The sequence below is a fragment of the Notothenia rossii genome (genome assembly GCF_949606895.1).
Source record: "Notothenia rossii genome assembly, chromosome: 3".
Taxonomy (NCBI): Eukaryota; Metazoa; Chordata; class Actinopteri; order Perciformes; family Nototheniidae; genus Notothenia; species Notothenia rossii.
The window spans coordinates 43,389,666-43,401,178 of record NC_136901.1 but is presented as its reverse complement, the minus strand read 5'-3'; the positions used below and the strand labels follow the sequence as shown (position 1 = coordinate 43,401,178).

Sequence of the window (11,513 nt, the reverse complement as noted above, 5' to 3'; positions counted from 1 at the left end):
TAGCTCCTTCAGCTTCATAAAGGGACGCAAATAGCTTTCAACTGATTGCAATGTATTCCCATCTGCTGCGGGATTTGACGCTCATGGAAGCACGGGATTCGTTTGTGTCGGCTGCCCTTAAAGGCAATGTGAGCGTCCATTCCCATTGGATAACGGAGAATTGTACACCCGGAAGTAAGTATTCCCCTTACTGTCGATTGATTTTACAGTCATATCTGCTCATCGACTAAAAAACACCAGATTATCCTTGTTAATTACACAACATTGATTGGTTTAAATTGTGTGCAATGCTTTTGTATTTTTCCCCTTCGATTCGGAGAAACAAATATTTTTTCCGAGTAAAGGATGGCAGAAGACACTACACTACCCAGAATCCCCAGCTATCGTTTAGGACTACACCATGTGCTCTGTTTGACAAACCCCGTGATTAGTTCTCAAGCTCTGTGATTGGTTGACCTCCAACTGCAATTCCATTCATTCCAATGGCTGGCGTCTATATCACGTGATCTTCAAATTTCTCCCTGCAGAAAAAAAAAACATGGCCGAACTTCGTTTTATTCTCGGTGGAAAATGCCTGTTTTCAAGTTAGTTAGTGGCATAGATACGTTATTTTCCCCTGTGCAATTGGGAACATATGAACACTGTGACAGGAAAGAGAGGAGTCAAGCTGGTTTCACTCTGATGACGGGAAGTGGAAACAGGTGAGCAGGTGAACCAGGGTCATGTCACTGCACTCTGAGAAGTGAGGAGTTCAACATGACTTTGAGAATGTGGAGACATCTGGTGGACAGAGGGAGCATAACAAATAATTGAGGTTTTTTGTCTCATATATAATATCCATATTCAGCTCCTCTGCCACTTGCAGTAAGTTGACAAACACTGCAGACAATAAATACACAAATTATACAAATACATGAATAAAAATAGATTGAAAACAGCTGAATTTACTTTTATCATTGGACAAAATGTGTCACAGCGACATACGTCTGGTTTCTCTTTCAGGATGAAAAGAACAGAGTTTCTTGAATCAATGCAGATGCTATTTAAGACAGAAGCCTTTATTGTCATTTCAATTACAAAAACAATGAAATTACGAGTGCCCGTACGAGCAGTGCTTAAAATGCGCACATAAACAACACATTCACAAACTATTTTAGAAAAAGACAAGCAACAAAAGACAAAAACAAGAAGAAGAGGAAAAGACAGTTTAAGAGCATTAGTGAACATTAAGGCAGTTCTATAATATGATAAGATAAAATAATATGTGGCTGCATAAAAGTAGATGTGATCAAATGACCAGAGGTTTTGAGTTCACGATGTGGGTTGCTGTGTGTGTGTGTGTGTGTGTGTGTGTGTGTGTGTGTGTGTGTGTGTGTGTGTGTGTGTGTGTGTGTGTGTGTGTGTGTGTGTGTGTGTGTGTGTGTGTGTGTGTGTGTGTGTGTGTGTGTGTGTGTGTGTGTGTGTGTGTGTGTGTGTGTGTGTGTGTAGCTCAGAGTGTGTATGTTTTGGGAGAGAAACTGTTTAGTGAATATGCTCTCTATGGCAGAGCGGTAAAACCTCATTCAATGATGTGACGCGTTAAAGCAATATGTACAATTACAATTCCTCACAGTCACCTTCACACTTTCACAGGACAGTAAATACAACCCATGTTTAACCACAGACTCAGCGCGTTGCAGAAACACCTTTAACTCGGCAGTAAACCACAGCGAGAGTATTTAGAATCAGCCGTGTGACTGAGAGATGGAACAAGTCGGCTTAACTGTGAAACCACAAGAAACTTTCATATCTTAAAACGTAAATGAGCATTTCACTTTGACAACTAACCACTACATTTGTTCTTCAAAAATAAAATTAACTATTTATTTAGAATACTAAACAAATAACAGTGCATTCTCATGAATTCACCTTTTCAGGTACACCGTGTGAAACAGTTTCTCAAATCTCCATCTTCACCTGTAAAACAAATACAGAACAAATGTTAATAATATAGAATAGGGGTATTATAGAGGTAGGCTTTGTTAAAATGTTATATATGTTTTTATATCATTTACGGGTAAGCAGGATTATAAATATTTCTAAAGTTCAAGAATAATAATGAGGAATGGTACAAAATCGAATTTTAAGTTGAATGCATGACTCCAGCAAATGGCATGTATGTTAGAAGGTTACCCTTTTGCTCTAATATATACTGTAGTTAAACCAACATGCATATATTTGTATAAAGTTAAAGCACATTATTTTAAACCCTCGTACAACCAACCACACACCCATGTTGTCCAAAGTTGTAAATATCCAGTATGACTTAATAGAATTAATTATAATAATTTAATTCTCAGTCTTACCGGCTGGATTGTAGAATACAAGGCGTCCACTGTTACAGATGGCTCTGCATTAAAAAAAATAGAGGTTATGATTCTGGTAACTATCATCTACCAGTCTGAATGTTTTTATTACCAACAAGGACACTGAACATCACAATAAAGCCTTTAAAGCTTTGAAGTCAGTTACATTTCTAATCTCATTGGGTCTCACCCTGTTGTTGAGTTTCTCCCGGGCCCAAGGTGTAGTAAACGTCTGTTGGAAATGATTGATCCTCACCTGATAGAGAGACATAGTTAATCATATACATACAGTATATAAACATAACCATTACTAGAAAGTCAGGCCAATTGTTTTTCCAATGTTCTGACAGACAGAAAAAAAGGCCAAAAAAATGATTATCTTTGGACAAAAAGTCCCAAGGTATTTAAAGAGGCCCAATCATGCTTTTTGTGGTGTCCCCTCTCATCTAGTGTGTTTTGTAGGTTTTAGAGCATGTAAATGGTCTGCAAAGGCTAACATTCCTGTGTTCCCTCCAGAGGGAGTTTCTCTCTCAAACACCCCCCCCCCCTCCTTAAAAATAATTGTCTAAAAAGTTTGCCTTTAGACTCCAATTAAATACACAACTGTACTTGACATAAGTAACACAAGCATGTAAGGTGAAATTAAAGCAGAAGTAACCCTGTCAGGTTTTAAGTACCTTTTTTCTTCCTGGTTTGTGATACCACATCATTCGTCATTTGGCCTGAATCCACTGCACTGGCCTCTACTGGAACTAGTAAAAACAAAACATATAGTTTAGTTGACATGACAGATAAATGGACAGACAAATAATGAGACAGAAAAACAGCCAGTGTTTATTAAGTACAACATATTGTTATATTTTAATTAGATATGTAACATCCTTTAAACAATTGGTCATATTGTAATACCACAAATAACTACACTCTAGTTATTTCGCACATGACGAAAAAGCCTCTGAATCTTCTATTTAAAAGTCATAGTATATTAAGGTAAGCTAATTACATTACGTAGATCTTTATGAAGGATACAACCTGGTTTGTGTTCTCACCTGTGTGATGCTCAGCCGGTCCGGGTGCTAACGTGGACTGGCAGAGCAACACTGCAGCATAGTAAAGGAAAAACACATTAAAATCAAACCAGAAACAGAAGAAGATTCAGACATGGCTAACGAGTATGGAATGCTTCCATGCTTCATTTTGTGACATCAAACATAAATGGATCTATTTTTAAAAGGTAGAAGAACCCATACATTAAATACAAATAACATCTATAGGGACGCAGACCTTCACCAAATACCTTCACAGCGTTGAGAAAGATAATTAATGTAATGGCTCAAAATAGGACTGAGTGTTTCCTTATTATCAACACCTAAAATCCTGAATGTCACAAAATTTGTTTTTCATTATTCTTAGGATGGGTGTGATGGCGTTTAGTCGTCTCATTTAAAAAACTTGTTCGCAACCGCCATTTTTAAATCCACCAGTCGGGTATTTACTGAAGTATTTTGTGACTTTGAATAAAACGATTAAATCTCTTCAGCTTCTGTTAACCACAGAACTGATTTCAGGCTTAAACAAAAACAAATACTTAAACACAAGGGAACACAAAGTATTAAAATGCTGACTCATTTCAGGTTTTTAAGACTCATTCCTGCAGCTCTCCATAGCCTATAGTAGCAGATTGTTGGTGAATTGTATTCGTACCTCTGTGCCGATAACCTTTGCAGAATTGATGTATTCCCACGGCCAGCAGCAGAAGCATCAATGAAACAGAGACAAAGATCCACGGGGCGAGAGTGGAGGAAGAGTCTTCAGCTGAAACTGAAATAGGAATGATTAACTTAGGAGCAGACGGTAATCACATGAATTTCTTAACATCATTTTGACATGGATCATCAAAGTGATGAACACATTAAAAATCTATACGTATAATACTATTAAATCATATATAATATTCTGCAATTTGTGTACTTTGAGTATATGTTGATGCCATCAGTTTTGTCCTATTACTTGTAAAATGTAGTACAAGTAATACTGTAGGAGAAGTGGAAGAAAAACCCAAGATCTGAGTATTTCTTCCACTTCTCATTCAATTCAAAGATGGAAAGATTCAAAAGGTTAAATAAATATACACAACTACAGTATAGTTGTGTATAGGATATGAACAACTTGGGTCACAGGTTCCTCAACAACGTAATTACAAGACATTAAAACATATTAAGTAAAATTTGAATGCAAGTATTTTACTTGTATTAAAACATAACATATCTCACCTCTGACAGCCAGCCGGCTCTCTGGTGATTCTCCACCTTCAGAGATGCTGCACTTGTAGAGTCCTTCATCAGATTTAGAAACATTTAGGATGGTGATGTTTCCTGTAGAGCTGCTCCTGATGAGGCGGCCATCTTTATAGAAGTCAGCGGACAGGATAGAGGAAGTGGTCGTCTTTTTTCTGCAGCTCAGAGTCACAGATTCTCCCTCCATCACAGGAAGGAGAGGACTGTCCAGGATCACAGAGCCACCTGAACAGCAAAGGTTTTAAAGCTGTTAGAAATTGCATGTGTGTAACCCTCCTGTCCACAAGAGGCACTGTGTAGGGAAGCAGGTAGAAGTTCCTCACAGGCTATAAATTGAGGCCTGGATGAGGACTTCCTCCTCCTTGTCCTCAAACACCCACACCAGGATTGAATGTTTGGTGGCTGTTCGCCATGTGTCTTTTGATTTACCAATAACCATTGGCAACAGCTACCATCCCACCAACTGAATACCCTGATAAATAAAACAAAGAAATGTAAACTCCTGTCTCCTGGTGGTTTGTGGCTCCAGTCTGAACATTCATCTCCAACATAAGCCTTTAATAACATTTGAAGAAGCTGCATACGTTAATAACAACACCCGCCACAGTCAATGAATCATGAATGCAAAATCTGCCATGAAATGTTTTGGCCCAGATCAAGAAAAAGCCCCATTACATGTTTGCCCCATGTTTGTTCAACACTTCACTTTGTAAATTGTCAAATAGCCTCACGTGGAGCACTGAACTCCCTCAGTATAACACACAAGCATGGCAGGAAGTAGATCACTCGGAAAGTTGGCGAGATAATCGAAACTCAGGAAACGTATAAACAAAATGATGTCCGTCATTACAGTGATTGCTCACTTTGTGTGCACTAGTTTTGAATGATCTCTTTCTTTAGCTTTCTCTTAACGTCTTTTTCGTTTCATTCCCAGAGAAAATCTCATACATTTCTGATCTCACCTCTGACAGCCAGCCAGCTCTCTGGTGATTCTCCACCATCAGGGATGCTGCACTTGTAGAGTCCTTCATCAGATTTAGAAACTCTGTGGATGTTCATGTTTCCTGTAGAGCTGCTCCTGATGAGGCGGCCATCTTTATAGAAGTCAGCTGAGAGGATGGAGGAAGTGGTCGTCTTGTTTCTGCAGCTCAGAGTCACAGATTCTCCCTCCATCACAGGAAGCACAGGACTCTCCAGGATCACAGAGCCACCTGAACAACATCGGGATCAAACATTCAGTTTGAGTTTTGTGGTAGGAGTTATTTACAATAGATTTAGACGAAGGCATTGTGAAGATATCAGAAATCAGAGTGTGTTATTTGGAATATGTGTAGACAATTGTTAAAATGACATCAAAGACAGGAGAAAACCACAATTTGTTTTAGATTTTAGAAACATCGTTTTTTGCAATTGTATGACTTTAATCCAATAGTAGGCTTTGCTTAATGACTACGCTCAGCTTTGTGCACGCTGTTTGCTCTTATTGCACTTTCTTGATTAATTCTGTTCTTTATTTACAATATTAAGATCAAAGAAAATGTTTGCTAAAAAAGGATATGTTTATTTTATAACCTTGGCATCATTGCACTTTTTTTGTTCTTCTAACAAACATTGTATAGAAAGAATATGTTAATGTCAACATACCGGTGATAATGACATTCGCATTGTTGCTTCTCTTCCCTCCAGCCTCACACCAGTAATTTCCACTGTCCTCCTTATAAGGAGATTTAATGGTGCAAATAAACTCATGAAATGAACCCCATATTGAGCCATCACAAGTTTCCTTTCCTGTTTTGCTCCACCGTGAAATGTTCACATCGGTCCACCCATCGAAGCCCACACATCTTAAAGAGAAAAGCTCGTATTCAAAGACTTGAAGTCTGGATGGTTCGATCCAAACATCTGCATCTGAAACTGACAAATACATTTGTTGTTGAAATTCATATATAGCAATTTAAATAAAGTTATGATTTGTTCTTCTTTCTTTTTGGTAAACAAGCTTCTTACCAACTTTCTGTTCACAGAGCTGCAGAAACACCGTCATCCCTGCAGAGACAACCGAGACAAACATCACACAGATTATTTATATTATATTTTATAACCTTATATCTTTGATAGACAATACTTTTAAAACAAAAAATCTTAAAATGTTAATCATTTGTATTTATTCATATGGATGTAGATTTGTCTCAATATTATGTGTTCGGACAGATCAATAGCCTGTGTGTATATGTAAAAAAACATCCAAAAATTCCTAAAAGGATTTGTAAAATACCCAAAAATATGAATGGAAAATGTGTAAAGAATTTATAAAATGCACATCAAGCAGCAATTATTTTTCAGACTGCATCTAAAAATGCTTGAAACCACGTCATCGTCCCAAAATGGCAGTGACACGCGTAGACTTGTTTTTACATTTACACACGGGTTAGTGATCTGTTCTCACAAATAATATTGACACAAATCTACCTCCATATGTTCCTCTAGCTAATATGATCTAGTATCATATTTTATCTGAAAAACAGCAGATGAAGACTCAGTACTCACACAGTGTGATGCAGAGCGCTGTGGCCTCCATGGTGTCTGGCTGCTGACTGAGTGAACCTCACACTGAAATATAAAAAGAAGAAGAGGGGTGGTCTCTTCTTGTGTGGCCCACTAATGAAACGCCTTGTAGCTCAGACGCGTGTCATGGAAGGAAATACATGTCAGTGGTGGGGTTAATATTAGAGGCTGAGGCCAAAAACTCACACGTGAGAAAGACAAGTTTACGTCTTGATGACATGACGGAAAACTATACTTTAACCTAACTACATACACAGAATTAAACATTGTTATGATGCTGTCTTTAAAATATGGAGTACCACAAGGCTCAATTATTGCCACATCTTTATTGCCAAATTTGCCAAATTCCCCCGAGAAACATAAGTGGCAGTTTTGATTTTGTTTTTAAATCCTTCTTATGCCCTCAATATATGTGTTTATTCATAATAATAATATTAGCAATAACATTAAAAGGCAGTTTGAAAAGGTGATTTTAACATAAATAACATCTGGTCAATGACCTGGTCCTTTGTGTGATTTGGTCAGAATAAAGCAACATCTACAATACACCTGCATATTAAAGTAAAATCTTTCATTTTAATTGAATTCACATACTTAAATAATAATATTTAAAAAACTGCCGCCTCTATGACTTGCATCTGTTATTCACGTGATTGTAGAGCTACATGAGAAAAAAAAGGCTGATATGTACGAATGCATGAGTCTTGTGATCAGCAGTCCCTTTGTTAATAACACAACCTCGATCAGCCCTTCACTTAACCACACGGTACATCAGGCTACCTTAAACTACTCGGTGTCCAGATACATTTAGTTTTACTGCACGTGTTTTCCGGGTGGTTTTCAGACGCTGGCTGCAAGTGAGCTGAGGGGCCCGTCTACCTGTTTCTGTCTGTGGGTTCCTGTTGTGATTTTTATTCTGAAAGTTAAAGAAGAAAAAGCTGAAACTGTAACGAGGTGCTAATGCTACAAGAGGAAGAACAGTGGCCCCCATGTTGGAGGAAAGTCTGCTAAAAGTTCACTATCTGTCGGTGGCTGCTAAGGGAAATGACCCACATGCAAACAAGCTAGTTGCATTTGAGTGTTTGATTATAAAAAGCTTAAAGACAGACAGAGGCTGCAGGATACTTATAATCTGCAGGCTGATGAGGGGAAGTGGAAACAGGTGAGCAGGTGAACCAGGTCATGTGACTGCACTCTGAGAAGTGAGGAGTTCAACATAACTGAGAGTGTGGAGACATCTGGTGGACAGAGGGAGGAAATACACTGCATCCATTTTTTATTTAGCTATAAGCTGGAAGGTTTACAGTTTTTCTCAATCGCTAAACCCACTATTTAGAATCAAAATTCCTTTCATCAAACCAACAGCACAGCCATCGAAACAGAAAACCATTTCTCTACAACAGTATACCATTTATCATTGATATCACACAAAATGCAGATGCTAAGCAGTGTTTTGCAAAACAGATCACACAATTCTCTAACTGAAGTTACAATTCTCTACACAAAGATCAAAAATCTTTTGTGTAACTCATGTCTACAAAACAAAAAAAAATCTTCTCACAGTGGATAACACTTCCTCATAAACTTAGACCATAGCTACACTAATTGACACTTGATGTGCAAAATATTAACACTTGTTATCAGTCAATCACCCCATTGAAAAAGGTAACTCCATGGAATGTACTGTATATCTTACAGTAATGATGTTACATTGAAAACATTTACAAGATAGAATTTGCATGACTGTACTTAAAATATTTTTTTAAATGGTGCCGGTAAAGCTATAATAGTGTTGATATGACTTGCATAGCTCTTTGAGATGTTCATATGGGGAGGATTAGCTATAGCTGATACAACATTTTTACAGTCAGTAATTGTGGTCTTTTCCTTTTTGCACATTGAGAAATGTTTTTTTTTGTATTGGGGTGAATTGAGTACTTCACTTCCATGTAAATGAATTGCTCACAGCTGACATCAATGAATTTCCTATAGTAATTGTAATTAGTGAGAATCCTATAAAAGACCTCCCTCACTTCAGTAAGATGTTTGTCAAGGGTGGTGTCGACACGCAAGGAGATATTTCCCACGCTGCCTTGCAAGGGAAGACATACGCTGTGACGTAGATGAGGCTATGTGGCCAGACAGACGGCAAAGAGCAGATCAGTAAAGCTATATAGATCTCATTCTCTGCTTTACTGCTGATTTACATCATTTTTTTCCCAGTGTATTGCTATTCATCTTTTGTTTCTGTTACGGTGCTCTACTGAAAATGAGACATAAAAACAATGACATAGTTACAGTAACACACAGTTTTTCCTATATGTAAGTTTCTTTCTCCCAACTTGTCAGTTTTCCGTTCAGTTTCCAATATCGATAGCTTGAGGTTTGTGTATTGATGATTGTAGTCAGTATTTAGTGTGCCACTTAGTAATGACTGTTCAAATAGTCTTCTAATGAGCTGACAAATGTTTGTTTTTGGAGAAGGTATCTGGTTTTGGAAGGGGTATTTTTAGTTTTGAGTGCCTTAGAGCACTTTGCAAGAAATGTATATTGTTATGGTAGAATGGGTTATTATGGTGACCGGAGTTTCAGTTATGAAAACACATTTGTCTCATTAGAGGACAATTTGTTCTGTTTCGATCGACTTATTCTTTTTTGTGACCAGTATTTTCAGTTTTGGTCATGTAAGTGCATTTTGCAAAAGATATTCAGAGTTATGGCAAGTGTGTTTCTGTTTAGATGGCTATGTTCTTGTTTTGAAGAAATGAATTTTGATTCTAAATAGTGGGTTTAGCAATTGAGAAAAACTGTAACATCAAAATGTAGTTATTATATCTAAAAGCATGCAGATGTTTCCATTACAAATAAAGTAGGTTTATTGGTTAATACAGTATATAATATTCAAAGGAAGGTCACATGATCAGCTCATCTGTTTCCTGAATAGTCAGTTGACTAAAACACTGCAGAAAATTAGATATCATAACACCATTACAAAATATAAGATCCTATTATTTTATCTCACCTTATAAGAATACAACTAAAAACTATTTCATCAGCTTCAGTGAAACAAGAACATCAAAGTGTTTTTGGAGCCCGTCCAGCTAGCTTGCTAAGGATTATACTATGTAGGCTATAGGCCCCCATCTATTTAATTGGTGTGAAAATGGAGACAATTGGACAACGTCAAATGTTTCACTTTTTTGAGGACCCTGTAATGTTGGGACAGGGACACAGGCATATATCGATGATGCCTTCACACAGGGAGCTGATACTTGGACTGTGCTATGCGCAGTGTGCTAGGCACTCGACGTTGAGCAATCGGACGCTGGTTTTGGGTCTCCGCGTGCTCTGGAAACTCTTCAGAAACACGTACACTTGGGATTAAAACTGAATGTTGGCAAAATATAAGGGTAATCCCATTGTTAAATCAGAATGGAGACGAGGCAGTGCATTGAATTGCGTGATTGGACTGCGAAACAGTCAATTGATTCATTCATGAAATGAAGCAGAATTTACAAGCTTTGAAGCAGTTCTTCTATGGAATTGTAGTTCAGGGTTTGAAGCACGAAGCTTCAGTGTCGCACTGCCATCACTAATTTGATGCACTAAAGTTTTTATCTTTTGTGAAACCCTGAGTTGTTTTTTTTTCAACTTCAGACCCAAATTTCCCCTGGTGGTTATCTGCATCAACAACACATTCTCACTCCCAGGTCGGCCTATGTTGACGTTATGTTAAGTCCCCTGTGTCGGCTTTTTCCAACGCAAGGGGGGGGGGCGACCGTGTTGGCTTTTTCCAATGCAAGGGGGGCGGCCCTTAGCGTACATTTTCAACTTTCCGGGATCTCCATAGGCTTCTATATAGCTCCCTAAACGTATGTTGTAGACGACTTGAGATCGCGAGCGAATGCTACCCGCAGATCTATTCTCACAGCGTTTATCAACCTTTTTCTAACTCAATATCAAGCCACACTTATTGTTTTCACATCTTTATTTTAATTGAATAATGTAGGACTTCTTTTGCTGTCAGTTATGGGGAGAGTAGGGGCTCTGGTCCTGATGGAGAGAGGTTTTGGTCCTGATGGAGAGAGGTTCTGGTCCTGATGGATGGAGAGAGGTTCTGGTCCTGATGGAGAGAGGTGTTGGTCCTGATGGAGAGAGGTTCTGGTCCTGATGGAGAGAGAGAGGTTCTGGTCCTGATGGAGAGGTTTTGGTCCCGATGGAGAGAGGTTCTGGTCCTGATGGAGAGAGGTTCTGGTCCTGATGGAGAGAGGTGTTGGTCCTGATGGAGAGAGGGTTTTGGTCCTGA

At 38.3% G+C, this 11,513-nt stretch overlaps 1 protein-coding gene across 4 annotated transcripts; it reads right to left on the bottom strand.

Moving 5' to 3' along the window:
• Window positions 1–157: 157 nt before the first annotated feature.
• Window positions 158–8,326, bottom strand: LOC307033896 (high affinity immunoglobulin gamma Fc receptor I-like). Of its 4 annotated transcripts, none has more exons than XM_079672535.1 (12): window positions 7,190–8,326; window positions 6,650–6,688; window positions 6,287–6,556; window positions 5,605–5,853; window positions 4,619–4,867; window positions 4,050–4,166; window positions 3,395–3,445; window positions 3,023–3,097; window positions 2,536–2,601; window positions 2,346–2,389; window positions 1,909–1,956; window positions 158–521 (listed from the first exon to the last, which is right to left on the bottom strand). In XM_079672535.1, the coding sequence occupies exons 1-11, from the start codon at window positions 7,218–7,220 to the stop codon at window positions 1,939–1,941; spliced, it is 1,209 nt and encodes a 402-aa protein (XP_079528661.1). In that variant the 5' UTR covers window positions 7,221–8,326; the 3' UTR covers window positions 158–521; window positions 1,909–1,938. The 4 variants fall into 4 exon arrangements, with proteins under 4 accessions (XP_079528661.1, XP_079528659.1, XP_079528660.1 ...); XM_079672533.1 differs by lacking the exon at window positions 158–521 and having other exon boundaries at window positions 1,044–1,956; window positions 7,190–7,252; window positions 7,988–8,326; XM_079672534.1 differs by lacking the exon at window positions 158–521 and having other exon boundaries at window positions 1,044–1,956; window positions 7,190–7,252; window positions 8,087–8,326.
• Window positions 8,327–11,513: the final 3,187 nt, after the last annotated feature.

What these genes read in the sequence shown, in the direction of transcription:
- LOC307033896 (XM_079672535.1), bottom strand. Translation starts at nt 7,220, where the DNA reads ATGGAGGCCACAGCGCTCTGCATCACACTGT. An exon ending in AGCGCTCTGCATCACACTGT is followed by an intron (nt 6,689 to 7,189) that starts GTGAGTACTGAG and finishes TTGTCTCTGCAG; the next exon opens with GGATGACGGTGTTTCTGCAG. An exon ending in CAAAGGTTATCGGCACAGAG is followed by an intron (nt 3,446 to 4,049) that starts GTACGAATACAA and finishes ACTATGCTGCAG; the next exon opens with TGTTGCTCTGCCAGTCCACG.